Source organism: Ochotona curzoniae, unplaced genomic scaffold, assembly GCF_017591425.1.
Source record: "Ochotona curzoniae isolate NIBS_2020 unplaced genomic scaffold, NIBS_Ocur_1.0 contig_2321, whole genome shotgun sequence".
Lineage (NCBI taxonomy): Eukaryota > Metazoa > Chordata > Mammalia > Lagomorpha > Ochotonidae > Ochotona > Ochotona curzoniae.
Window position 1 is genome coordinate 9214635 of NW_024465421.1, and position 27415 is coordinate 9242049.

The 27415-nt window shown below is 58.0% G+C and overlaps 2 protein-coding genes and 1 long non-coding RNA gene across 3 annotated transcripts; 2 read left to right on the plus strand and 1 right to left on the minus strand.

Moving 5' to 3' along the window:
- Positions 1 to 399: 399 nt before the first annotated feature.
- On the plus strand, positions 400 to 16228 carry ATP2A1 (ATPase sarcoplasmic/endoplasmic reticulum Ca2+ transporting 1). The gene is made up of 22 exons (XM_040973148.1): positions 400 to 722; positions 989 to 1006; positions 1435 to 1517; positions 2742 to 2846; positions 3413 to 3551; positions 5358 to 5438; positions 6144 to 6229; positions 6355 to 6652; positions 6866 to 7032; positions 8835 to 8923; positions 9177 to 9279; positions 9823 to 9954; positions 12515 to 12640; positions 12747 to 12965; positions 13171 to 13506; positions 13646 to 13866; positions 13954 to 14156; positions 14515 to 14600; positions 14694 to 14827; positions 14936 to 15053; positions 15194 to 15311; positions 16031 to 16228. Exons 1-22 carry the CDS (start codon positions 605 to 607, stop codon positions 16054 to 16056), a joined length of 3006 nt encoding a protein of 1001 aa, XP_040829082.1. The 5' UTR covers positions 400 to 604; the 3' UTR covers positions 16057 to 16228.
- Positions 16229 to 16232: 4 nt separating this feature from the next.
- Positions 16233 to 26588, minus strand: RABEP2 (rabaptin, RAB GTPase binding effector protein 2). The gene is made up of 13 exons (XM_040973150.1): positions 26427 to 26588; positions 25792 to 26001; positions 22972 to 23129; positions 21265 to 21375; positions 20779 to 21138; positions 19654 to 19749; positions 19449 to 19547; positions 18563 to 18724; positions 17540 to 17717; positions 17436 to 17447; positions 17280 to 17335; positions 17026 to 17139; positions 16233 to 16756 (listed from the first exon to the last, which is right to left on the minus strand). The coding sequence occupies exons 1-13, from the start codon at positions 26488 to 26490 to the stop codon at positions 16655 to 16657; spliced, it is 1722 nt and encodes a 573-aa protein (XP_040829084.1). The 5' UTR covers positions 26491 to 26588; the 3' UTR covers positions 16233 to 16654.
- Positions 26516 to 27353, plus strand: LOC121151583. The gene is made up of 3 exons (XR_005883183.1): positions 26516 to 26607; positions 26720 to 26888; positions 27293 to 27353. It is a non-coding gene; the product is annotated as an uncharacterized LOC121151583 (long non-coding RNA).
- Positions 27354 to 27415: the final 62 nt, after the last annotated feature.

The following is a 27415-nucleotide window of genomic DNA, read 5'->3' on the forward strand; positions in this document are numbered from 1 at the left end:
AAGGAGAGAGGCAATGGAAATGAAGCCAGGGCAGCAGATGGGAAAACCAAGTGGCCAGGGGCTTCAGAGAAGAACTGGAGGAGGGAGGAGGGATGACTGGCGCACGGGGAGCCCAATGGCCCAGTGGAAGCGGGGTGACTGCGGGAGGGGTCAGAAGCAGGACATAGCAAGTGCATTTGCTCCCTGTCCCCCTCCCTCCCTGCCGGGGCTAGAGCCACCTTTGCTTCCTTCATGAGTGACATCTCAGCTGCAGCCCCACTGTTCCCCCTCTGTCAGCAGAAATATCTCTCTCTTCTGACCACTCCTGCTGAAGGCTCCGCCAGCCAATCCCTGATCCGGGGGAGGGGGGAGCCTGGCCCCCCCACTCCCTCATAAGCACCAGCTGGGGGCTGGGGGGGTGGCCGGCTGCTACAAGTGGGACTGGGGTCAGAGCTTCGTGGAGAGAAGGAAAAAAAAACACCTTGGGGGGGGACAGGAGAGGAAAAGGAAGAAGCTCAGACCAACAGGTGGACACGCTTGAAGAAGGGCCCCCTGAAACACACACACGTGAGAGCCACCCGCAGCAAGAACACACCGCCCCAGGGCCCCCCAAGAAGGGAGCGCAATGGAGGCCGCACACTCCAAGAGCACAGAGGAATGTCTGGCCTATTTTGGGGTGAGTGAGACCACTGGCCTCACCCCGGACCAAGTGAAGCGGCATCTAGAGAAATATGGCCCCAATGGTAAGTGTCCCTCCAAGAGTGGCTGAGCTCTCTCCTGCACCCTACACACGCATGCACATGCACACCTCTCTCCCTCTAGGCTACCTAGGGAAGGGCAGGGTGCAAGGGGGTCCTGGCCAGTCGGAGCAGGGTGACCTTGAGGGACCTCAGACTCCCTCTTGGTGGCCTGATTCTCTTGCCTTAGCTAATGTCCAGGGACAGGGGAGGGCATCCCCAGGCTGAACCCCAAATGAAGATGCCTTTTTTTTTTTTTTTCCCCTGGATAGAGCTTCCTGCCGAGGAAGGTAAGTTCCTGCATCTCTGGCCCCTATCCCCTGCCTTCTGCCCCTTTCCCTTCTCCTTACAGACCTCCTGAGGGCAAATACCCCATGCCCAAAGGCAAATAGCACACCCCATCCCCAGAGAACAGAGGCCAGCCAGAGGCACATCCAACCCTTAACAACTGCCTCCCTCACCATCCCCAAGAGCCTGGGTTAGGTTCCTGCACGCCCTCCCCTTTCTGCCCCACCCCACCTCATCCCACCCCAGCCCAACCATTCTCTCCCTTGAAAGTTGTCTGTCCATCACCATAAGGGCGGGAGGGGGCCGGCGATTCAGGGCATTTCAGTCCCGGGACGCCGCCTGCCCTGAGGGACCCAGACCTTCCTACTCTGGGTCCTGACCACCCGGGTTCTGGGGGTGTCCCCCCTTCCCTGCTGCCTGTTGTCCTTAGGGAAATCCCTATGGGAGTTGGTGATAGAGCAGTTTGAAGATCTCCTGGTGCGGATCCTCCTCCTGGCGGCCTGCATTTCCTTTGTAAGTGTGGGAAGGGGGTGCCGGCCGGTGTGGGAGAAGGGCCCCCCTGAAACACACACACGTGAGTGTGTGGGAGTGCGCGCGGCGGCCGGGCCCACAAGCGCCAGCCCCGAGCATCCTATGTCACAGACCTCTGTCCTCCCCCACACAGCCTGCAGGCAGGTTTTATTTTAAGCTTTCAGGACGTTCTCAGCCAAAACACTGAAGCTAAGCCACCCTCGCAGCTTCAAGGGCTCGGGTTACCCCGCCCCAAGCGCTGGGGCTCCGGGGATCCCACGCCGGGTTGCGTCTCTACCGCCACTACCACTCCCAGCATGCTCTGGGACACACACGCTCCACCAATCCCCGAGCATCCTGGAGCTCCTGCCCCGCCCTCCTAGCTCTGATTGGTCAAGGGACTCGCTCCGAGGAGCGGGAAAGAGGGTGACTGCAGGTGTCCTCTAAGGCCTCCCCGCCCCCCAAGACCCTGCACCCCGAACCAGTCTCCCTCTCACCCACCCTGCCTGACTCACCCCTATCCCCTTGGCCTCCACAGGCTCCCCATCCCCGGGCCTCAGAGCTCGGGCGGGCGCCCTGGTAGCTCCCTCCGGCTCCAGCGTTCACAGGCCCTTCCTCAGCACCGCACCTGCCGTCCCCAGTCCGTCCTGCCTTAGTCCGGCAGGAACAACCACCCCACCCGGGGCTCCTACCCAGAGGCCCTGTCTACCCCTACGCCTAGCTGCCAGGCCCTCCTCTCTCCCTTCTCGGATTTGTTCCTGACATTTGCCGGTGGCTGTTGCCTGGCAGGGCAACAGCTGGGGCGGGGTGTGTGCAGGAGGCCTGGTAACACTATCCCCCCCCTCGCTCCTACTCCCTTGTGAAATCGGAGCTTCTCCGCAGCCTGGGCCATGGGGGAGGGCTGTGGAGAGCAGGGGGGTCAGGCAGACGCCTGCGAGGACCACAGGGTTTTTCCAGTGGGTTTTGGCTCCCTGTGGGATGGAGGTGGTTCTTTGGAGAGGGAAGGGGGATAATAGTTAGCCTGGGTGTCGTCTGAGCTTTGCTTTATCAGCCTACAACTTGTTGGGGAGTGCTTCGGTGGGTTCTCCGTTGATCACTGTGGTAGCTGTGGGGATGTGCTTAGAACTCCCAAACACAGGCTCCCGCACCCTGCCCATGCCCGTATGCATCCCTCCTCTCCCTTGAGGGGCCTGGTCACCCATGCTCCTTCCTCCCCTTGCTCCCCAGGTGCTGGCCTGGTTTGAGGAAGGTGAGGAGACCATCACCGCCTTTGTGGAGCCCTTTGTCATCCTCCTGATCCTCATCGCCAATGCCATCGTGGGGGTCTGGCAGGTCAGCCTGGACCCCTTCCTGCCAGCCAGTCTGCCCTCGCTTGGGGCTCTTCCCTGTCCCTTGCCCTGAGTTTACCTTCCCAGGGTGGAAACAGGATGGCTCACTGAGAGCCACAATCACTTGCTGGTTGTTGGACCCTGAGCATCCTATGTCTGAACCTCAGTTTTACCCATCCATAGAATGGGGCTAAGGATCCTGCCCTCTCAGACTCTTAGTAAAGTGGCCCGAGCCACTTTACTAATGCTACTTTGGCTTCCTTTATCACCCTTGACTTTTTCCTGTCTACTGCTTTCTGATTGCCTCTGGTTTTTCTTTCTTGTTCCCTGTTTATAGCCACAGGTAGCTCCCTCAGCATACACACACACACCCTGTCCTCATGTGTGATCTTAATCACTCCCTGGGAGCCAAAGCAGCATCCGCAACTCCAACCAGGAGATCCCAGCTTCCAGTCCCCAGGCTCCTGCTGCTACCCCCCCCCCCCGCCCGCTCCTTCCTGTCTTCCTTCCTACTGTCCACACCCCCTGAAGACCGTCGTTGCTCCCTCTCCCCCTGTTCTGTCCGGTCAGGAGCGGAACGCGGAGAACGCCATCGAGGCCTTGAAGGAGTATGAGCCCGAGATGGGCAAGGTCTACCGCGCTGACCGCAAGTCAGTGCAAAGGATCAAGGCCCGGGACATCGTCCCTGGGGACATTGTGGAGGTGGCCGGTGAGTGACAGGGGTGGAAGGGGCCCGCGGGAAGCCAGGAAGAAGCGGGGGATGGCTGCTCTGTGTCCCTTCCCCCATGCTGTCCCCAAGAGCATAGAGTCTGGAGGTCCCTTCCTAGACTCCTTAAAGAGGTCAGCCCAGGCCAATTCCCCCGCCCGGGGGAGCGTCTCCGAGGGAACAACCAGTCCCTGTCCCTGAGGCCTCAGGCAGACCCCTGCTCCCCCGCCTCTCCCCCAGCACTTGCATGCAACAGGTGGAAGCCAGGCCCTGCCAATGGCCCCATCTCCACCCGCCACCCCCCCACCCCAAGGCCTGGCTTCCCTCTCCTTCCCACTATCCTCAAGCTTGGTCAGCTTTCAGTCTTGACCTCTCCATGCCCTTGAGGCTTCTCTGAGGGAAAGCAGTGAGAGTAGCAGGGAGGGGGGGGGGCAGTCAAAGGCTCTAGCCCCCGGCCATGTAAGGGAAACTCAGGCCCCGGCAGGAGCACGGGACCAGGGAGGAGGAGCACTCAAGGAGGAGCCCCGCCCCAGCCAGGGACACTTAATGCCTGAGCAGGGAGGGTGGGGGCCGAGTGGCTAAGATTACTGGGATTCTGCCCCCTTCAGCGGTTTTTATATTGGCCTCAGCAGGCCTTTCCACATCTCCAAGACCCCTGGCATGGGGGCTGTGTCTCTCTGGGGGCCCCTTCCATCCCCACACATCTACTCGCTACCACCACCACGCCACCACCATGGGAAGCTTTGTTGTGGGGAGGAGCGCGAGAGTGGGCGGGCTGAAGACCCCAGCTTCCCATCCCACGGCTGACCTGCTGCGGTGACAGTTTGGAGTCAGCGCCATGAAGGTCTATAAATATCGCTTGGGCTTGGGTGACAGGGTGTCCCGCCCAGTGTCGCTGCTGCCTCCCCCCCCCCCACTGCCACTGCCACCGCTGTGGGCCTCCTATCTCCATGTACTTCCTCTGGCCCAGAAGGAGGGAAGGCACCAAACCCTGCCCCAATGCCACCTGCAGGGCCAGAGCAGAATTGGGCAGAACCCCCCCAGGAGGGGTGCAGCCTCCTCCACAGGCCAACCGTGGGTGCCCCCGCCTCCGTGTCTCCCAGCTTGGCTTCCATCCATCCCAGCTTTAGTGCCTTGAGTTTCCTGTGTAGTTCAGCCCCCCTTGTTTTCTTGCACACTTCCCATTCCATCTGCTGGTTCTCCCAGGCTGAGGACTTTCTGATGCAAGGTCTCCTCTTCGACTCACCCTGCACCTGCTACTGCTTTCTCCCTCCTTGCACTCCACTTTCAGCTGCCTCTTTTCCTCCTGCTCTCTGCTCCACTTTATTTCCCCTTTGACCTTGATTGATGTGACACTTGTGGTTCTTGCTTTTTTCCTGCCTTCCCTGGCTAGCTTCTTCCTTCTGACCCTGACACGTTGTTTTTTTGACTCGCTTGTTTTCTCTAAGTTCTTTTTTGGCCTCTTCACCTCACTTTCTCCCTTTCTGTTGTGTTTTCTCTACATACATCTAAGCTATTGCTAGTCACCGTTTCATTCATTCAGTGGGCATGTATCCTGCCAGGCAGGATGCCAGAGCCTCCTGTTGTGGTAGCTTTCCATGAAGGGGTAGGAGACATGGGAACATTCCCAGGGTGCCTTCTGGGGTTTGTAGGAGCACCTGCCAAGGGCCTGACCGAAGCCCAGGCTGGGCCCGCGCCTTGAGCCCTGGAGGCCAGGTGAGGGGTGTGAATGGTCGGAGGCAATGGTTTCCTTTCTTCAGGGAGGAAAAAAAGCCCCTCCCAATTAACCTCACTCTGCTTTCTCCACAGTGGGGGACAAAGTCCCTGCCGACATCCGCATCCTCTCCATCAAATCCACCACGCTCCGTGTGGACCAGTCCATCCTGACAGGTCAGTGGGCCCTGTGCGGCAGGAGCTGAGGTTGAAGGGGTGCGGGGCAGTCAGGGAGGAGCCTGCAGGTTCAGCCGCTCCTGGCAGCCTGGGAGCAGGAAGGGCAGTGATGTCTTGGCTGTGTCCCATGGGGTCCTGGGAAAAAGCTGACTGTTGGGGCCCCTTCACCATGTAGCTGTCGGCCATGGGGACGTAGGCATGTCCATAACTAGGTGACTGTCCCTTCTGCTTTGATGAGGGCCTCAAGAGAGGGAGCACCAGGTTCTAGGAGAAGGTGCAGGGTTTGGATGCCTTGAAGCTTTTGCTGTAACTCTCCCCCCAGCAGGGCTGGTGGTCCAAGGAGGCCCCACCAAACTGGGCCGGCAACTGTTAGGGCACAAGAGAGCCAAGGTCTTAGGGGTGGGGACCTGTGCCTCCCCCAGGTATGTGACCCTCCCCAGACAATGCACCTGCACATCCATCAGCTTCTTTGAATGCCACTTAATGTCTTGTACTCAAGTGACACGGGGCAGGGGCTTGTCCCCGTTTTAACAGAGGAGCAGTGAAGGTTCGGTTAGCAATGTCATGCCACGTGTGAGTTACTCAAGTGGAGTGGACTTGCTGATGGCCCCCACCTGGCACCTGCTGAGCAGGGCAGGAGGGAGGGAGGTGAGGGAGAAAGAGATGATGTCATCCACTGGCCCCTGGGCCCCGTCTTCTCCACAGGCGAGTCCGTGTCCGTCATCAAGCACACAGAGCCAGTCCCTGACCCCCGAGCTGTCAACCAGGACAAGAAGAACATGCTCTTCTCGGTGAGCAGCCTGGGGACGGGGTGGAGGGAGGGTGGCAGATGTTGTGCCCTTGAGCCAGCAACCCAGGTTCCTGGGGAAAACAGAGGCCCAAGGTTCACCCCTCTACCTCTCCCTTACCTTCCCAGGGTACCAACATTGCAGCCGGCAAGGCCCTGGGCATCGTTGCCACCACCGGTGTGAGCACTGAGATCGGGAAAATCCGTGACCAAATGGCCGCCACAGAACAGGATAAGACCCCCCTGCAGCAGAAGTTGGATGAATTTGGGGAGCAGCTGTCCAAGGTCATCTCCCTCATCTGTGTGGCCGTGTGGCTCATCAACATCGGCCACTTCAACGATCCCGTCCACGGGGGCTCCTGGATTCGTGGTGCCATCTACTACTTTAAGATTGCCGTGGCCCTGGCCGTGGCCGCCATCCCTGAAGGTAATGGTAAAGGCTTTTTTTTTCTCCTCCCATTTGTTGATCGCGTTAGCAAAGATTCTTGGTCCAAGTAAGGGGCTAGGGGCCGGGGCTCGGGGATCGGGAGCAGATATCCTTGGGAGGCCATTGTGTAGGTGGCCACCCTAGGGCTCGTTCCCTCCCTCACCTTGCTTCGTCTCACCCCAACCCCCAACCCTGTGCATTCATGCTCCACAGGTCTCCCCGCTGTCATCACCACCTGCCTGGCCCTGGGCACCCGGCGCATGGCAAAGAAGAATGCCATTGTGAGGAGCTTGCCCTCTGTGGAGACCCTGGGCTGCACATCTGTCATCTGTTCTGACAAAACAGGCACCCTCACCACCAACCAGATGTCCGTCTGCAAGGTCAGGGCCGTGGCAAGCTGAAGACTGCGTGGGACGGGGTTAGGCAGGCAGATGGAGTGACATGCTGCCAGCTGTGGAGGCCATCAGACACACACCCACCGGCCACAGGCAGCCAGCTCACTGTGACCACCACCGTGGACAGGGGTGGCAGTGGCATCTAGTCTAATCCACCACAGCAGACTGTGGAGGGGAAGGTGTCAGTCAGCCCATTTTCAGAGAATTAAACTGCCCCCGGAGACTCATTCTTAGAGTCTAAGGGACTCAGGCTCAAAGACGCAACCAAGAAGTGGCAGCATTGCCCTGCCGAGGGGCAGTTCCAAGGCAGGTGACCATGCACTCCGTCAGCTCTTCCTGATCCAGGCCCCTCCACACCTCTGAGCCTCAGAGCCTTGGGCAGCGGCACCTCGCCCCATATCACATCATAATGTATCAAATGGCACTCATTCAGCTCTGTTTTTAAATATTATGGAAGTCCACTTCCATTAACTTCTGGAAGAACCCCCAAGTAGTGATCACAATGTTTTCAAAACACATTTGTAATTTAGTTTACATAGCTGCTTTCCTTTTGATTTTCTTTATTTTTAGATTTATTTTCTTTAGCTAGGAAGGGAAAGAGAGACACAGAGAGAGAGAGAAAAACAGAAAGAGCTCCTTTCCTTCTGCTGGTTTGCTCCCCAAATGGTCCCAGTGCCTGGGACTGGGCCACGCTGTAATCAGGGCCAGGTCTTTCACATGGGTGGCAGGGGCCCAAGTACTTGAGCCATCTTCCACAGCTTTCTCAGGCACATGAGTAGGAAACTGGCCTAGAAGTAGAGCAGCCAGGGCTTGAACCGGCACTCTGAGAGGGGATGTCAGCGTTGCTGACAGTGTCTTAAACCACTGTGCCACAATGCAAGTGCTTGTTGCCTTTTAACAAACACACTAAATGGCGAGTTTCAGCACTGAGGCTACAATTGATCATGGCATTAGAGCAGGAATGAATGTCAGTTACACTGTTCTGAAAGACCTGTCATGATAGGAATGACATAGGAGAGTGCCGAGGTTGTGTTGGTGGCAAAACCACAGATTTCCTTCATCCCAGTGTGGCCTACTGACTTTACTCATGACTGGAAAGAGATGCCGACTACCAGTCAGAGACGCAATGAATGGTGGTGGTGTTGGGGTCCCCCCTCAATTCATGGACTCCTAGAGGGATTGTCCATGAACCACAGGCAGCGAACCCTGGCCCTAAACATAACAGTTCTGGCTACAAAGCCTAGGAAGTAAAAGTTGTAGTTCTGAGGGACAAGGGCTATGGGGTCAGCTCAGTGGGGCCCATGGGCTCCCACACAGTCCTGCTGGACTGCCTGCTGCTGAGAATGAGAAGCCCAGTCTCTGGCTGCCCAGGCTCTGGGGTGTTGTGTCTTGAACTACTAACCTGAGGGGACCTTGTTCCAGTCCCATTGCATAAAAATGAATTAATTGCCTGCATTTGAAAAGTCCCAAGATTTCAGGGGAAACGACCTGAGATGTCCAGTTCTCCCTGCAAACCTGAAGGAGGGCCACCTGACAGGTGGGCTCCTAGCCACAGTCCCACCCTATCGTACACATCTCCTTACCTAATCACAGGTAGTCCCGGGGTGAGTGGCAGTTCCTTGTGTTTAAGGTCACTCGACAGAGCACAGAAGACAAGCATTAAAGGCCCACGGCAGTCCATTGGGTGAACCTGTGTAGAGGGCTGGCTCCGTCCAGCCAGGGTGGGTGGGTGGGGCATGGGGAATAGAGGACAGGGGATATCCATATGTGTCCCTCTCCCCCCACAGATGTTCATCATCGACAAAGTGGATGGGGACTTCTGCACGCTGAATGAATTCTCCATCACTGGCTCCACCTATGCACCAGAGGGCGAGGTGTAAGTTACTGCCCATCTCGTCCCCAGTGCCTGGTGCCCCCGCTGTGCCACTTTCCCTCCACTTCCTCCTGCAAGCTTTATCTTCTCTCCTCCCACCCCCATCTCCAAGTTCACTGCCATCTCCCAACCTGTCCTGCCAGACCTCCCTGACTGCCCGACTTGCCCTGCTGTCCCCCGTGCCCTCTCTGCAGCTCACTCCCTGTCTTCCACTCTCTCTCTCTTTCCTCCTCTCCTCCGTGCCCATCGCTGCCAGCTTGAAGAATGACAAACCCATCCGGGCGGGGCAGTTTGATGGGCTGGTGGAGCTGGCCACCATCTGTGCTCTCTGCAATGACTCCTCCTTGGATTTCAATGAGGTAACCCCTTCTTCTGTCCCACCCCCACCACCAAAACAGCTCCTCTTTTTTGGGGAAGATTTGTTTAATGGACTGGAAAGGCTATGTTGATAGAAAGAGAAATCTTCCATTCGCTGGTTCCCTCCCCAAATGGCCACAAAAGCTGGTGCTAGGCTACGTCGAAGCCAGGAGCCAGGAGCTTCTTCCAAGTATCCCACACGGGTGTAGGAATCCAAGTATTTGGGCCATCCTCCACTGGTTTTCCAAGTCATAAGCAGGGAGCTGGAAGGGAAGTGGAGTAGCTGGGACACAAACTGTTGTATGGAATTGCTAGTATGGAAGGCGGCAGCTTTTCCCGCTCTGCCAATTGGCTTAACAGCTGGGCCTTCTTAATAGGCCAGGAGGGGGGTTCTGGGAAGGGGTCCCTGTGAGGTGAGGCCTCCCCTGGGATATAAGAGAAAGGCAAGGTTTGCTCCCTCTTGCTCTGAATGCGTGGTGGGTGTGATGGGGGTAGTGAGGGCGCAGGTGCCCAGGCACTGACTTCTGCCTCCTGTGCCGTCTCAGTCCAAAGGTGTTTATGAGAAGGTGGGCGAGGCCACAGAGACAGCGCTTACCACGCTGGTGGAGAAGATGAATGTGTTCAACACGGACGTGAGGAGCCTCTCAAAGGTGGAGCGGGCCAATGCCTGCAATTCGGTGAGCTTGGATGGCTGTCTCCCGGGGCAGCAGGTGGGGCCTGCAGCACTGGCACGTGGCCTTTCCCACAGCTTTCCCTGGACCTGGCTGCAGCCCATGGCCCCTGTACTTGTATCGGTCCTTCCTTGGGCGGCCCTGGCTGCAATACCCTTGATGAGTTTAGAATCACTTCCTGTTGGTGGGGAAGGGACAGAACTGTGACACAAAACCCAAGAGGTCTGTTAGGGCAGAGACCCGATGTCAGCATTTGACCCTCTGCCTCCCAAAAGCATGTGTGTTCTCAATGGGTCTCAGGCCTTCCTTGATGTAGGAGTTGGGAAATGCAGGAAATGTGGCGGTCCTGTCCGTGGGACAAGACTTCCGCTCAGACTCACTTGGAGTTCTTGCTGCTGATGCATACACACACACACACACACACACACACACACATATATATAAATTTAAAATTTTTATTAGGAAAGCAGATTTAAAGAGAGAAGGAGATACAGAAAGATCTTCCATTGCTGATTCACTCCCTAAATGGCCAAAATGACTGGAGCTGAGCTGATTCAAAGCCAGGAACCAAGAGCTTCTTCCAAGTCTCCCACGTGGGTGCAGGGTCCCAACGCCTTGGGCCATCCTCAACTGCTTTCCCAGGCCAGAAGCGGGGAGCTGGATGGGAAGCGGAGCAGCCAGTACATGAACCAGCACCCATAGGAGATCCTGGCGCATGCAAGGGAAGAATTTAGCCACTGAGCCATCGTGCTAAGAACATTGCTGCTAATATTTGCTCTGTGTTGGCTTCTTAGTCTCCATGACTCCTATTCACTTTTTAGTTATATTTTGTTATTTAAATTTTTTTTATTTAAAAGTTTTACAGAGAGAAAGCTCTTCCCTCTACCTGTTCACTCCCCACATAGCCACAATGACCAGAGCTGAGCTGATCCAGAGCCTGGAGCCAGGGGTTTCCTTGGGTCTTCCAAACAGGTGCAGGGACCCAAGCTTTTGAGCACTCCTCTACTGCTTTCCCAGGCACATTGGCAGGGAGCTGGATTTGATGTGGAGCAGCAGGGACTCATACTGGTGCTCATAGGGGATGTCAATACTGCCAGTGGAGATTAGCTTGCTACAGCACAGTGTTGGCCCCACATATTGCTGTTTTAACGTAACTCCCCAGAGTGAAAGTTTCTCTGAATATTTATCACTGGAGGAGTAGTCTAAAAAATGTCCACATGCTAGAATGAACATACATTTTTTTGTTATTAAGTGGAGAAATAGCTGCAATGAATTTGGTCAAAGAGGGTCTCCTTTAAAAAAAAGAGAGAGATGGGCTTATTTATTTGAAATTCAGACTTATAGAAAGGGAGACAGAGAAAGAGACATTTTCTGTCTGCTGATTCACTCCCCAAATGGCTCCAGCAGCCAGGGTTAGGCCAGGCCAAAGCAGAAGCCTGGCCCTCCATCCGGGCCTCTCATGTGGATGACAGGGGCCCGAGCACTTGAACTACCTCCCTCTGTTTTCCCAGGTATATGGAGAGGAAAGCTGGACTGGACACAGAGCAGCTGGGACTTGAACCAACAATGCAGCATAAGTGCCTGTGTCTTAGGCATCAGCTTAAGCCAATGGATCACAATGCTGGTCCCTTCATTTTAAGTTAACAAAAAATTAAATAAGAATGGAAAGTCAGTTCTACACTCACATAGCCACATTTCCAGTGCTGGGAAGGAGCAGTCTGTCACACCCTAAATGTGCAGCATGGATTAGGAGACACTTTTGTCATCGCTGTAGGCTCTGACGGATAAGGCCACACGGGGCTGTCCTGCTGCAGTTGGCTTTTGAATGGGACACTGTGGCAGCACTCTGTCCTTCATGCTGAAGGTGCAAGGTGTTTGAGTCTCAGCCTCAGCCTAAGCTCTGCTCTGCCTTCCAAGAGTCTGAGCTCTTCTTTTAAAATCATTTATTTATATGAAATTCAGAGATGCCCTAGTGTTTTTAGCGCAGCAGGTGCAGTCATACAGCCTGCAATGCCAGCATCCCATCTGGGCCCCTGTACATGTCCTGGCTGCTCCACTTCTGATCCAGCTTCCTGCCAATGAGCCTGGGAAAAACAGCAGAGGATGACATAAATGTTTGGAACTCTGCCACCCATATGGGAGACCTGGATGAAACTCTTTAACTCTTGGCTTTAGCCTGGCCCAACTCTGGCTGTTACACACATCTGGGGAGTAAATCAGCTGATAGGAGAACTGTCTCTCCTCCTGTCTTTATAGCTCTGATTTTCAAATGAATAAATAAATCTTGGGAGAGCGAGAGAACCCTTCCATTTCATTCCCCAAATGGCCATGACAGCTGGGGTTGGGCAAGGCTGAAACTAGGAGCCAAGAACTCCATCCTGGTCTCTTCTGTGGGTGGCAGGGGCCCAGAGACTTGGGCCATCTTTCACTGCCTTCCCAGGCACATGAGAAGGGAGCTGGATCAAAAGCTGAGTAACCAGGACAGGAACCAGCCTTTTCCTGGGGGGGTGATAGTCCCACGTGGCAGTTTAACCCACTCTGGCCCCTCCCATCCCTGCTTTTCCAGGTGATCCGCCAGCTGATGAAGAAGGAGTTCACTCTGGAATTCTCCCGAGACAGAAAATCCATGTCTGTCTACTGTTCCCCAGCTAAGTCTTCCCGAGCTGCTGTGGGCAACAAGATGTTTGTCAAGGTCAGACCTCAGCATGTGCCCCAGGCCCCTCTCCTTCCCCACAGGGGACCCCTCTGCTCTACCTGCACCCTGTGGCCCTCTGAGCAGCCCGTTCCTGGTCCCCTAGGGTGCCCCCGAGGGAGTCATCGACCGCTGCAACTACGTGCGAGTAGGCACCACCCGGGTGCCCATGACTGGGCCGGTGAAGGAGAAGATCATGGCCGTGATCAAGGAGTGGGGCACTGGCCGTGACACCCTGCGCTGCTTGGCCCTGGCCACCCGCGACACCCCACCCAAGCGAGAGGAGATGGTGCTGGATGATTCTGCCAAGTTCATGGAGTACGAGGTGAGCAGAGTGAAGCCGCCCTGCCCTGGATGGAGCTGACCAGGATTTCCAGGCGCCCCTTACACATGCCGTCTCCCCACCCCATGCCACTCCTACTTTATCCATCAAAGTAGTCCCCTCCCCCCCACCAGCTTCTGGCCCAGGCCCTGTTTCCCAAGACGCTCTCTAACCCACCACCCTCTGCTCTGAATCCCCACTCCTGCAGACGGACCTGACATTCGTGGGCGTCGTGGGCATGCTGGACCCACCCCGCAAGGAGGTCATGGGCTCCATCCAGCTGTGTCGTGACGCCGGGATCCGTGTGATCATGATCACTGGTGACAATAAGGGCACGGCCATCGCCATCTGCCGGCGCATTGGCATCTTTGGGGAGAACGAGGAGGTGACTGACCGTGCCTACACAGGCCGTGAATTCGATGACCTGCCCCTGGCCGAGCAGCGGGAAGCTTGCCGCCGTGCCTGCTGCTTCGCCCGTGTGGAGCCGGCCCACAAATCCAAGATTGTGGAATACCTGCAGTCCTATGATGAGATCACGGCCATGGTGAGGGATGGCAGGGTGGGTGGGCAGTTTCCTGAGGATTCTAGGGGGCTGAAGGCCCCAGGGACTGCAGAAGTGAGGGTCTCAGGAGGGGTGTGTGTGGAAGGCGACCCTGTGCCCACTGGCTCCCTTCTGCATTCAGACAGGAGATGGGGTCAACGACGCCCCAGCCCTGAAGAAGGCCGAGATTGGCATAGCCATGGGGTCTGGCACAGCTGTGGCCAAGACTGCCTCGGAGATGGTGCTGGCTGATGACAACTTTTCCACCATCGTGGCTGCCGTGGAGGAGGGCCGTGCCATCTACAACAACATGAAGCAGTTCATCCGCTATCTTATCTCCTCCAACGTGGGCGAGGTGGTCTGGTGAGCAGCGCCTCCCCCACAACCCAGGATGAAGGGGTGGGGCTCCCTGGGAACCCAGACCCATGAGTGACCCCCTTGTCCCCGCAGTATCTTCCTGACGGCCGCCTTGGGGCTGCCTGAGGCCCTGATCCCTGTGCAGCTGTTGTGGGTGAACCTGGTGACAGACGGGCTCCCGGCCACTGCCCTGGGCTTCAACCCACCGGACCTGGACATCATGGACCGGCCCCCCCGGAGCCCCAAAGAGCCCCTCATCAGCGGCTGGCTCTTCTTCCGCTACATGGCAATCGGGGGTGAGCAGGGAAAGGGGACCGCCCAGTCCCTTCTGGCCTTCCAGCTCTGGGATACCAGCTCCCCCAGTGTAGCTGCCCCTATGGCCGGGTGAGACCTTCCTTACCACCCACACATCTCTCAGGTTGAGACCCTGCATCTGGGTCTCTCATATGGGTGCAGGCACCCAAAGCCCTCAGGCCAGCTTTTGCTGCTCCTCCGGGTCTATTAGCAGGGATCTGGATAAGAAGTGAAGCAGCCAGGACTTGGCCCGGTGCCTACATGGGATGCTGGGATTGCGGGCAGCAGCAGGACCCCACTGTGCTGCAGCACTGTTCTCAGGCCCTGACCGTGACTCCTCCCCTCTTCCCTTCCCTGCAGGCTATGTGGGTGCAGCCACCGTGGGAGCAGCTGCCTGGTGGTTTCTGTATGCCGAGGACGGGCCACGGGTCACCTACCAACAGCTGGTAGGGGAAGGTGCCCAGGAGTGGGGACCGTGATGGGGGGGGGGTGTGATGCCTTGCACAGGGTCTCAGTCTCCTGCATTCCATGCCCTGCAGACCCACTTCATGCAGTGCACTGAGGACCACCCGCACTTTGAGGGTTTGGACTGTGAGATCTTTGAGGCCCCAGAGCCCATGACCATGGCCCTGTCCGTGCTTGTGACCATTGAGATGTGCAATGCTCTCAACAGGTGGGCCACCAGCCGCTCCCTCCCATTCCCAGTGTGCCCCAACTGGCATCCCTTCCCTTCTCCCCTCACCTGGCTGTCTCTGCTTCCCCCACCTTGCCCCAACTGCAGCTTATCAGAGAACCAGTCCTTGCTGCGGATGCCGCCCTGGGTGAACATCTGGCTGCTGGGCTCCATCTGCCTGTCCATGTCCCTCCACTTTCTCATCCTCTATGTCGACCCCCTGCCGGTGAGTCTGGTCCCTCCACCTGGCCTCACACCCCCCAGGGAGCCCCAGGGTAGCATGTGGTACCAGGCCGGGGCAGCACTGGGAGCCCTGGCTGGGGGTGGTCACCACCCCTGCCTCATGGCTGCTGGCCCCACCTCCAGATGATCTTCAAGCTCAAGGCCCTGGACCTCACCCAATGGCTCATGGTCCTCAAGATCTCACTTCCGGTCATTGGGCTGGATGAAGTCCTCAAGTTCATTGCCCGGAACTACCTGGAGGGTAAGGAATACTCCCTTCCTCCCTGTCTCCCCCATCACCTGTGAACACAACCTCCACCCTCCGCGTTGCGGACGCGCCTGCCCATGCTCCCATTTTTTTTTTGCAGCTGGCTGAGTTCTTCTTGGCCTTTGTGGGACCAGTGTCCCCTAGGAAGGGGCACCCAGCCCCTTCCCCAGTCTAGCTGTACCTATAGGGCTGCAGCCCCTGGTCCCACCCCCACCCCTGTAGTAACAGCTGTCTCTCTGTCCTCTCTGGCCATAGGATAAGCGTCCCCCCTCCTCCATGTCTTTGAACCCGTGTCACAGGTATCACCCCCCACTTGCCCCACTCTGGCTGCTGTGCCCGCCGCCCGCGCCCTTAGCCCACTTGCGCTCGCAACTCTGCCTGGAGCCACTGACACTTGCTGCCACCACTGCCGCCGCGCTTGCTAGCGGGCTAAGCTGCTGTCCTCGCTCTGGGCAGCAGCTCCATCCCGCTGCCAGGCTCTCAGCTCTGGGCACTCACTGTGCCAGCCAGGGCTGGGCTGGGCTGCCCTGCGCTGCGTCGCGCTGGCTATATATGCTGCCGGGCTGGGGGGGGTGGCGGGTGGCAGGGTCTGGGGACACAGGTGAGTAGGGGAACTGGGGCAGCCCACAAGGTGAGTGTGCCAGGAGACAGGTGCCAGGAGGTGCTCCCTCCTCTGCCCTCCTGCTTCATCCCTTCCTCTTTTGTCCTTCCAGATCCGGAAGATGAAAGAAGGAAGTAACCAGTCCTCCACCCCCTCCAGACCCCCAATAGACGCATCTTCAGCCAGAGCTGTGGCACACCCACCCCTATTCCTGTTTATAAACTTGTTGATGTCCCTCCCTCCTCTCCCACCTTGTAAATCTCCCTCCCCCTCCCCCATGGGGCTTGCAGGGACAAGGCGACTGACTGAGCTGAGCTGCTTATTTATTGAAAATAAATGACCCAGAGTCTGGCCTGGCCTCTGTGTGCGTCTTGGGGCCTGCGCCAGGCTCCGTGGCCAAGGATCTTAGTGTCATGCGGCTTGGAAAGCAGCTGCCTGGCCCCAGGCGTGCCTGTGACGCTGGCAGAGGCTCCTGGCCGCCTTGGGAAGGGGCCGGGCCCAAGTGGCAGCAGCCTAGCCTGTACTTGGCTTCTGGGAGGGGTTTAGGGTCTACCCTCCCCTACACCGACTCATGAAGTCCCTTAGTGGAGGAGGTCCGGACTACCCACAGCCCTGGCACCTCAACCCTAGGCTCGGAGAGGACGAGGCCCCCATCCTGACAGCCCAGGGCCCCAGCAGCAGCCAGTTCTGTGCTGAACAAGGGCCATCCTCTGCAGAGGGGTTCCCGCCTGGTCCCTCAAGTGTCCTTGATGTCCCTGACATCCCGCAGGGGGGCCTCGTCTAGGATGCTGCGCACCTGCTGCAGGCTCTCCGCCTGGCGGATCCGTTCCAGGCGCACCTGTGGAGTTGGCAAACGGAGACGGGAGGCCTTTAGCATGTGCCCACCCCCCAGGGCAGGGCCCACACGGGCACACCCAGCACCACCTCTGCGGTGGCCACTCCCACTCCCCTGTTCCCTGCAGAACTGGGGTCAGGGAAGCTGAGTAGCCTGGGGTGGCTGCTTCAGGGAACACAAGCCCAGAGCACAGACTCATGCTGGCCTTGGGAGGAGAGAGCCCCCCCACCATCCAAGTCCCACCCATAGGATGGAGAGGGGTCGTGCCACACCTGCAGAGCCTGGGACAGTCGCACGAAATCCCTCTGCACCTGCTCGCTGGTCTCCAGCTCGGCCTGCAGCCGCAGCACCTTGGCCCTCTGTTCTGACAGGTCTGTGAGCTGTGCCTGAAGGAGATGCACCAGGCCAGGGTCTGGCTCAGCCTTGGCCCAGCAGGCCCCTTCTCTACCCCCTCCAACCTGGCCTGGACAGGAGGGGTGAGGCAGGTCATCTGTTCCTCCCAGCTGACCACCCTGCCCCGCCTCACCTTGCCCTGCTCCTGCTGGACCCGCTCCATCTCCGTCCTCAGGCTGCAGAGGGAGGCTGGGGAGTCAGGTGAGGGCGAGATGTCAGGCCCTCGCCCTCTAGCTGACCCAGGCCCTCCTGGTGCCCCCGTGGCTGGCTGGCGCCGGCCCATACTCACCCTCTAATACCTCTGTGGGAAGCAAAGAAAGAGAGGTCAGGGCTTGTCCCACATGACTTCCTTTGTCCTCACCTGGCCCTGGTGCCACCCACCGCTCCCCTCACCTGTCTCCTCCCGCTGCACCCTCAGCTGCCCCTCGAGGCTGGCCCTGGCCGCCGTCTGCTCCTCCAGCGCCTCCCGCAGTGTCACGATCTCAATGCGCAGGCGCTCAGCCTCATGCTCCCGGGCCCGCTGCCGGGCCCGTGCCTCCTGACGTATGTGTTGCACCAGCTGCTGCAACTCCTGGGGGAAGAGGAGGGGGACAGAGACACGAGTCACTTGCTGGGCACAGGGCTGGTGGAGAGGAAGACAGGCAGGCAGAAAACAGCAAAGGTGGGAAGAAGCCCCAAAATGCCCACTCTTAGGGACTAGGGACAGACATGACTGATGGCTCAGGGACTCCCACAGTGGGGAGGCGGGGAGGGCCCCATGCACCCCCTGACATAAAACTCCGAGACAACCAAGGCAAAGGACCCCATGGTCTGAGTGGTAACCACAACATCAAAATGGTAAAATCAGCCAAGAGCCCAGAGTGGTAGCCTAGCAACTAAAGTCCTTGCCTTGCATTTGCCGGGATCCCACAAGGGTGCCGGTTCATACCCCAGCTTCTCCACTTCCTATCCAGCTCCCTGCTGTGGCATGGAGAGCAGCGGAGGACGGCCCAAAGCCTTGGGACCCTGTAGCCACATGGGAGACCCAGAACAGGCTCCTGGCTTTGGATCGGCTCAGTTCTAGCCATTGCAGCCACTTGGGAAGTAAGCCAGTGGATGGAAGATATTTCTCTCTGTTTCTCCTCTCTGTAAATCTCGCTTTCCAATAAAAATAAATAAATGTCAAAAAACCAAGGTCAACTTGCGCTTTGGGTCCACTTTCCCAGGAACTCTGGAGAAAACAGCCCTGCCGGTTTAGACTGGAGACCTTGGGTGGGGCAGCCTGCCTGGGTGATCCAATCTCTAATCGATCAATGGATTCAGAAGTGCTATCCACGAGAGCTGACAGGACTCAGGAGGTCAAGGCCCCTCGGGCCACGTGAAAACACGCAGTGAGCCAAGAGGCGGCTTCCCAGGGCCCTGGGTGGCCCCACTTACCTGCACCGAGCTGGGCAGCGCCTCCTCCTCGCCACCTTCATCCTGCCCCAGGAGGCCCTGGGGTGCCGCAGGCGGGGGCTGCTCAGCCCGAAGTCCCCGGTTCTCCTCATTCAGCCGCTTGACCTCGTGGCTTAGGCACTTGTGGGAGGAGGCCAGCTCTGCCTGGGACGGTGGTGGGGCCAGACAGGTAACAGAAGCTCATGAGGTGGCCACCGTGTCTTAGAGCCCAAGTCCTCCCTCAAGCAGCCCCAACAGCCCAGCCCGCCTCCCGCCATGTCCTTTGTTGCAGGTCTTTGGCTGCTGGGACACTCAAGCCACCCCTCCTGTAACGGGCTGGCAACCACGACCTACGTCAGCCAGTTCATCCAGCCTAAAGTGGGTGCTGACTGTAAGAACTTGAGACAACACACTGATATCTGGGTTTCTCGCTGCTCTTTTTTTTTTTTTTTTTAATCAGAAACATCTCACTGGCTTTCATCTTGACTCTTGAATCAAAGACGGACTCCCAATAAAACTTTCAAATGTATCTTGACAATAGGATGCTGGACTCTTTGCCACTGTTTGCACCTGCAATGTCAGGATACACTTAAATAGCAGAACGATGGACTTGTGACTGTTGACGGAGGACTACACTATTGTAATAAATAGAGGAAATTGGGGGAGGAGGGAAATCCCAGTCTATGGAGCTGTACCATAAAAGAAAAATCTACCTGGCAGCATGGAGAGCCTACTCTCAGGCAGCCAGCGGTGGTGCTGGACGAGGCCTCTGCTCTGGCCACAGCCTGGGCTGCCCTAGACCCGTTCCCCACCTGACAGCAGTTGCAGGTGCCTCCCTGGCACAGTTCCCAGCAGGGCTCCCAGGCCCTGGCCCAGCCCTGCCACTCACCATCTGTATCTGCACCCGCTCCTGGGCCTGGCTCACGGTCTCCTGCAGGGTGCGCAGCAGCTGCTCTGAGTTCTGGACCTGGGCCAAGAGCACCTGCACCTGGGGGTGGACGCAGGGCACAGGTGAGGCTGGGGTTGGTGACGGGGGCGGGGGGAGGGGGAGCGGTGGGAAAAGGGGAGGAAGGCGGCTGCAGGCCAGGACCCACCTGCTGGGCGCAGTCTTCGTTGCTCCGCCGTAGGCCCTCCTGTAGCTCGTCCCGTTCTCGGCGGACGGACTCCAGGTCCTTGTGCAGCTGCCGCCCCTGTCACACAGCCAGACCTCAGGGGGTTACCTCCCAGCAGGAGGGGGCTCCCAGATCCTTCTCCTAGGGGATCTTAGACCCAGCCTGGCTCCTGGTCACCACCTTCTGGAGCCACAGTCCCCAGTGATGGTCAGTCAGCTTCTCCCGTTACTAATGCCCCCCTCTACCCTCTCCCCAGAGGCCTGAGCAAGCTTCCAAATCCCTGCAGCCAGCAGGTGCTTCACTTCTTCGTACAAACAATGCAGAATTGGGGCGGATGCCTGGTACCCTTTAACACACTGTAGCCCCCATTACAGGCCAAGCACCAACACTTTTTTTTTTCCATTAAGTTTTACTGGAAGAGAGAAGGAAAGAGAGAAGGAGAGGAGAGACAGAGCTCTTCCACCCACTGGTTCACTCCCCAACAGCCACAACAGCCACAGCTGGGCCACTCTGAAGCTGGGAGCCAGTCAGGAGCTCCATCTGGTTTACTCTGTGAATGCAGGGGCCCAAGCACTTGAGCATTCCGCTGCTGCTTTCACAGGAGCATTAGCAGGGAGCTGGATGGGAAGTGGAGCAGCTGGGACACGAAACTGGCCATACGGGCATGCTGGTGTGACAGGCAGAAATAGTGCCAGCCCCTGGACTGTTTGATTCAAGATTCCTGCTGGTGCACAGCCTTGTGGGAAGCTGCTGGTGCTAGGGTCCCTGCCGCCTAGACTGAAACCCAGGGTCCCAGTTTCAGCCTGGTCCAGCCCTGGCTGTGACTGGCACTTGGGGTCATCCTGTGGGTAGGAGATCTCTATTTCAAATCAGGCCTCCCCTGCCCTGGAGCCCTAAGCCTCCCCTTCCCCCCGCAACCCTCACCCAGGTCTCCTGGGCCCACCTCTATCCCACAATCCCCCTTGCTGGTGACATCATCTCCTGTGGTGATCTGGGTCTGGTGAGTTGTTGCAGCACCTTGCTCAGGCTCAGCCTGGGCCCAATGGGGCCGAGGAAGGGATAGTGGTTGGGGATACCCAGTGGGGCTGCCCTTCCTTCTCCACTCACCTCGGCCTGCAGCTGCTCCCACTGGCTGTCTGGGACAAGCTGGTAACCAGGAGGGGGTAGGTAGATACCCTCGGGCACCAGGGTGCCCGTGGACACCAGTGAGGCTGTTTCCTCCTGCTCAGGGCTCAGGCCCTGGTGGCTGCGTGGTGGGGAGCAGCTAGTGCTGGCACCGCTGCCCAGGGCAAACGAGGAGATGGAAGCACTGTCATCACAATTGTGGGCAAAGGCCTCGGCCGCTGGGCCTGCGTCCCCGCTCAGTTCCTCTGGGGCCTCCAGGGGTGGGGACGGGTCTCGGGACAGGCATGACGGCAGCAGCAGGTCTGCAGAGCCAGGCAGGGGAGGTGGTGGCTGGGGCCGTCTCTAGGGAAGTGAGAGGGGCAGGGAGGGAAGGGTTGGGGCCAGAGGCTCCTATAGCCATGACCCCATCCCCACCCGGCCCCACGCCCCCTCCCTCACTCCCCATCCCTGCCCCTGGGCCACCCTCACCTGGATTTCCTGAATCAGCTCCTCAGCCCTCAGCAGCTTGGCCTTGAGCTCTGCGATCTCCTGCTCCATGGGCAGCACGATCTCCCGCAGCTTCTCCGAGTCCTCGTGCGCCTGCGCGTGGAGGGGACTGGGCATTGACAGGCTCCCTCCACTCCACATAAACACACACACACTGCTGGGCCTCTCTGTTCTGTCCACGGCCGCCTCCTCCTTGGCTCATCTCCTAGCAGGTGATGTCCACTCATCTTAGCGCACAGACGATTACGCCCCCTACCACCACTGCTGGCCACCAGGAACCCACAGGACTGGCCCCCAGGGCACAAGGTGAAAAGGTCAAGATCACAAGCTGTCTTTTTTTTTTTCTTAAGATTTATCTATTTTTATTGGAAAGGCAGATATATAGAAAGGAGGAGAGACAGAGAGGAAGATCTTTCGTCCGATGGTTCACTCCCCAAGTGGCCACAATGGCTGGAGCTGAGACAATCTGAAGCCAGGAGCTTCTTCCGGGTCTCCCGCATGGGTGCAGGATCTCAAGGCTTTGGGCCGTCCTCAGTTGCTTTCCCAGGCCACAAGTAGGGAGTTGGATGGGAAGTGGGACTGCCGGGATTAGAACCAGCATCCACATGGGATCCCAGTATGTTCAAGGCAAGGACTTAAGCTGCTACCACTATTGCACTCAGCCCAAAAGCTGTCTTCTTAAACTTTCTGCTCCAACATCTAGTTTATCTCCTTTCAAGAACCTCATTGTTTTGACTATGCATGCGCCTTAAGTTCTCGAATTCCACCTATCATGCATTGCTCAGCTTCCCTAACTAACCGTTGGCAGGTGTTACTGCTAGTGTCCAGCCTATGAGGTGTAAGCCAGCAATGGGCATGTGACTCCTGGGGCCACTGCTTAAAGGAAGAGGGTGTGATCTTTCTGGACTCTCCCTTCTCTTCTTTCTTGCTGATTGGATGTAACCATGATGGCTGGCACTTGACCAGTCCTCTTGGACCATGAGGCAATTCGCTACCTATGGCGAAACAGCAACAATGGGAAGAGCCCGAGTCCTCTGGGACTGAATGCGCTGCTGTACTGGTTCCAGAGTGTGCCTACTTCAAGTCTTTACGACCTCCAACTTGTGGAAGCCGTTGCCCATTTGGAGCTTCCCATTACACGCAGCAAGCCCAACAGCAGCCTGTACAAAGAGGCCGGCCTCCCCACACGCCTCCTAGCAGCCCACGGCTGGCCACCTTGTTTCCACCTCTCTTGGCACTTGGGATCCTGCTGACCTTGCCCGGCCCACAGCCTGTTGGCGGCTCCAGCTTGGACATCACGCGGGCTCCTCTAACCCTAAGGCGGCCAACCCCGGAGCAGCTTTTGCCACTGTTCCTCCTGCGGTAGGCGCTTGGTCAGCAAGAATAGCCCTGCCAGCTGCCCAACTGTTCAAGGCTGAAATCTGCCAGTCATCCCTGCCTGGCACTGTTGCCCTCCTCCAATGCATGCCCATGCTCTCCCTTGGAGTGTTCCAAACCTCCCCAGATGAGCCCTGCTGACCCCGCAGGCCTCTGAGGGGCAATGCTAATAGGCACAGCGAGCCCACACACCAGACACCCAGTGAAACACCTTCCAACTGGACACCTTGCCCATAGAAACCTGTCCAGCACTTGCCAGCAGGTGGTGGCTGTAGGCTGCAGGCCACCCCCAGCCCCAGTGAAGACCCCAACCTTCTCCATCTGCTTCTCCAGCGAATCCAGTGGGTGTGTCCGGGACAGCAGGTGCTTCAGGCGGCCCACCTCCCGCTCCTTCTCCTCGCAGTCCTGCTGCTGCTGCTGCCTCTCCTGCTTTAGTGCCGCAATCTGCGCCTCGTAGCTGCTGATGGAGTCTGCCCGGGTAGGGAGGGTGGGAGAGGCAGGGTCAGCGCACTGGTGGCGGCGGTGGCTGTGGGTTCTGATGACTTCCGCCAGGTGAAACCCCACCTGGCCCAGCCTCGGCTACAAAGGGGATTCTGCTGAGCTATGGGGACAGATGAGACCATCACACACATGAAGGCTTCAACAACCTGGAGCCAGTGCTGTGGTGTAGCAGGTAAAGCTGACGGCTGTGACCTTGGCATTCCATATAAACATCAGTTCAAGTCCCAGCTGCTACACTTATGATCTAATTCCCTGTTAATACATTTGCTTCATGCAAATACATTTAAAAATCTATTTTATTTTTTTTACTTGAAAACAGAGCTTTAGGGAAAACAGAGTAAGAGAGATCTTTCCTCCACTGGTTTACTCTCCAAATGGCTGCAACTGCGAGCTGAAGTCAATTTGAAGCCAGGAGTTTCTTCTGGGTCTCCCACATGAGCGCAGAGGTCCAAGGACTTGGGCCATCCTCCACTGATTTCCCAGCAGGGAGCTAGATCAGAAGTGGCGCAGCCTGGACTCAAAACTGTGCCCGTATGTGATTGCCAGCACCATAGGCGGAGGGTTAGCCTGCTATGTTCTCACAGCAGTAGCCACTTTCTCTATGACTTCCTCATGGACAAATCATTCAAGTGATCCCACAACAAATGCTACAGGCCTGGTCTCCATGATCTGTTCTTACTAATGCATGCTGATAGAGGTGGGTGCTTGGCTTAGTGGATATATCTGTGCTGCTTAGTGGAGTACCTGGGTTCAATCCCTGGCTCTGCTCCTAATTCTGGTATTCCTACTCCTGTAGATCCCGGGAAACTACATGGGATGGCCCAACTACCTGGTTGCCACCCCATGGGAGTCCTAGAGTGGGACGCTGGCTCCTGGCTTTGGTCTCACCCCACTCCTGTAGTAATCCTTTACTACAGGCATCCAGGGAGTGAGCCAGCCTATAAAACCTCTCTCAAGTCAATTAAAAACAAAACAAGAACGCAGCACATGCCTAGCAACTAAATCCTTGCCTTGCACGCACCAGGGTCCATATGGGCACCAGTTTGTGTCCCGGCTGCTCCACTTCCCATCCAGCTCCCTGCTTGTGGCCTGGGAAAGCAGTTGAGGAAGACCCAAAGCCCCGAGACCCTGCACCCACATGGGAGACCTGGAGCAAGCTCATGGCTCCTGGCTTGCTTTGGATCAGCTCAGCTCTGGCTATTGCTGCTATTTGGGGAGTGAACCAGGGAACAGGAAATGTTTCTTTCTCTCTCTTCTTCTGTCTATATATCTGCCCTTCCAATCAAAATCTAAAAATCCTAAAAAAAAAAAAAAAAAAAGGTACCAATGCAACTGCTTAACAGATCCCGCAATAGATGCTCAAGCCAGGAATATGCATTGCTATTCACGTCTTATTGATCCTCATGGTAGAAGAGAAAGGCTCAGCGGCCAGATGGCCCGAGTTCAAAGCTTCTGCCACATTCTAGCTGTATGACCTTGGCCATGTTATTTAATCTCTCTGGCTGCAGGGTTTCCTTGTCAAACAGAGCTGGACACCAGCATGCAGCTTGGCTCCTGGCACACCCGTGCTGAACTGATGCTGGTCAGCTGCCAGTGTTACTGTAGGACACACCTCCATTTCTTCTTTAGCAACTGTCTGTAAACTTTCACAGAGTGGCTCCTTTTTGCAGAACAAACACTCCATGACAAACAAGTCACGTGAGGATGTGACCGCGCTGCTGATCAGCGTGGGGCTACCCTGGGAACAGCAGCCCGCCCGGAAGAAGTCTGGAGCCACGGAATGGTGCTCAGGAAGTGCCAACCTGCTGCTTGGGATGCAGGTCCAGGACCCAGCACCTTCTGCTTCCTGCTAACCCATCCTGCAACACAGCGGATAACGACAGGCATGCCTGGGTCCTGCCCAGCCACACGCACGGGCAACCTTCTGGAGGGCTGGGCTTCTGGCTTTGGTGTGGCCCAGTCCTGGCTGCCGGCAGCATTTGGGGAGTGAACCCCAAAGACTCTCTCTGTCTTTCTTTCTCTTTGCTTCTCAAATGAATATATAAACTTCAAGAGAAGGCGTTGGGTATGATGATAGGGGGATGAGAATCAGAAAATTTACCCTGGGATCCAGCTGTTAGAGCACAGCAGGAGATGGGTGAGAGGGTTAATCCAGGAGGCAGGTGACCAGGGCCTGCACAGCAGGGGCAGTGGGGGCTGCACTGCTTCAGCTCACCAACATCACCCCTCCCTGGAGCGGGGTGGGAGAGCTGATAAGAAGCTGGGAGGTCACGGGACAGGGGATGGAGGGAGGGGAGATGGGGCATGGTGGGGAGGGGTGTGTGGGGAGGGCAAGAAGCCAGAGGATGACGCCAAGACACCTGGCCTAGGGTTCGGTTTGGGGAACTGAGAAGTTTCTTGTCCCACATTCAAGGGTTGATCAGTCATCGGTGAGACAAGAAATGATCCAGCAGGGGCTTCGAGCTAAACCAAGCTGTCACTGCCAGTGGCTGCAGGGGGGAGGGGAGCACACTCTAGGAAAATTCAAAAGAGGGGGGCCCCCAGGAGCACCTCACAAGTCTGGCTTGCCTGAGCCCCTCCTCCGCCACCCGTGCGGCGCACTGTCCCTGTGTGCCCACCACGTCCGCTCACCTTTCAGGATGGCCTGCAGCGACGCCACCTCCTCTTGGCACTGCCGCTGCACCGCAGCCACGGCTTCAGCCTTCGTGCTCTCGCTCACCTCCGCCACGGCCTTCATGGTCTCCATTTCAGCCAGGGCGCCCGCCAGCTCAGCCCGAAGCCGGCCCAGCTCACCTGAGTCGGTCTCCACCTCCGGCCCATCCCGGGACCGGGGATCCAGCGCTGTGGGGGAACGACGGTCAGACTCTCTTCCATCCCTGGTGCTCTGCACGCCACCCGGGAGAAGCCCCCAAAGCTGCGGACCCCCGACCTTCACGAGGCCCCGCCCCTCACCTGGCCCCGCCCCCGGCCCGGCCACCTGGCTGGGCCTCGCGACGCCTTCAGCCCGCCTCCTCCACGCGGCCCTCCTCGGGTCACCCAATCCCCTCGAGGCTCGGACGCCATCCCTCCTCGGCCCTCCCTAGGGGTCCACCTCTCACCTGCCCCCGGCGCCACCCCGAGGCGCCAGGCCACGCCCCCTCCGCCGGGAGCCCGGGGCCCCGCCTCCCTGTCCAGGCTCCCTTCTCCACCCCCCGCCACCTGCACCGGGCGCCGGTCGAGCCCGGAGCCCCCGCCCCGGCCGCGTGCATGGCCGAGCCCTCACATACCGGCCCCCGGCCGCCGCCGCTGCCGCCCGTCCTCACCCGCGGCCGCCGGCGCAGCCGCTGCCATTGCCTCGGCGCAAACGGCGGATTCCCGCACTCCTTGGTGACGGCGCTCCCCGCTTCCGGGTCCGCTCGGATGTTTCCGGATCCGCTCGGCTGTTTCCGGACCGGCCCCGGGCTCGAGGTCCCTGCGGGAAGCGGAGGTGGGGGACAAGGGCGGGCGGGGGATTGCCGAGCGTCGGCCGAAGATTCCCGAGCGCACGTCCAGGCCCCGCCCTCCTCCTTCTGTCCTTCAGAGAGCCCAGACGTGTTTCTGCAGAGGTGGTCGCTGGCGTCTGGCCGTGACCTTCCAAGTGCTGCTCGGATTACACTCTGTCCGGGACGCAGGCCCAGGCGCTCTCCACGCCCCTCCCCGAGCCGCCTCCGACCGGCCCCTGGCCGCCCTTCCGCAGCAGCTTGGCTCAGGTTACAAAGCGAGCTGGGGCCCCTCCGCCCTGCCCAGCGTCCCTGGGGCCTGGGCTGGGTCGGCTTCGCTTCTGCGGGCGCCACCGAGTGTCCACGTAGTCGGTCGTCCGCGTCCCAAACTTCCACGTCCCTATCCCATCCCCCTGGACGTCAGTCTTAGCTTCCTGCAAATCCCCCCTCGTCCCCTCCCAGCGCCTCTCAAATCCCTCCTCTGCTCCGTCCTCGGGGTCAAGCCTTCCTGACATGCGCCCCAGTCCTTCAACTCTTAAGCAATGCCAACTTGGGGGTCCCCTGCCCCGAAACTATGCTGCGAATTTGTGATTCCTGGCTTCCTGCAAGTTCTGTCAACTTGCCTTGTGGTGCAGAGAACATTTCAGAAGGTGCCCGCTTTCCTCTGTCTCCAGTTGTGACACCTATTCGCTCCACAAGTGGTTCATGACCTCCTCTGCAAGCCCTAACACACACACACACGTTAGGCCCCTTTCGCGAATGCTGCTTCAGGCAGTTGGAATAATTTTGTAAAGCAG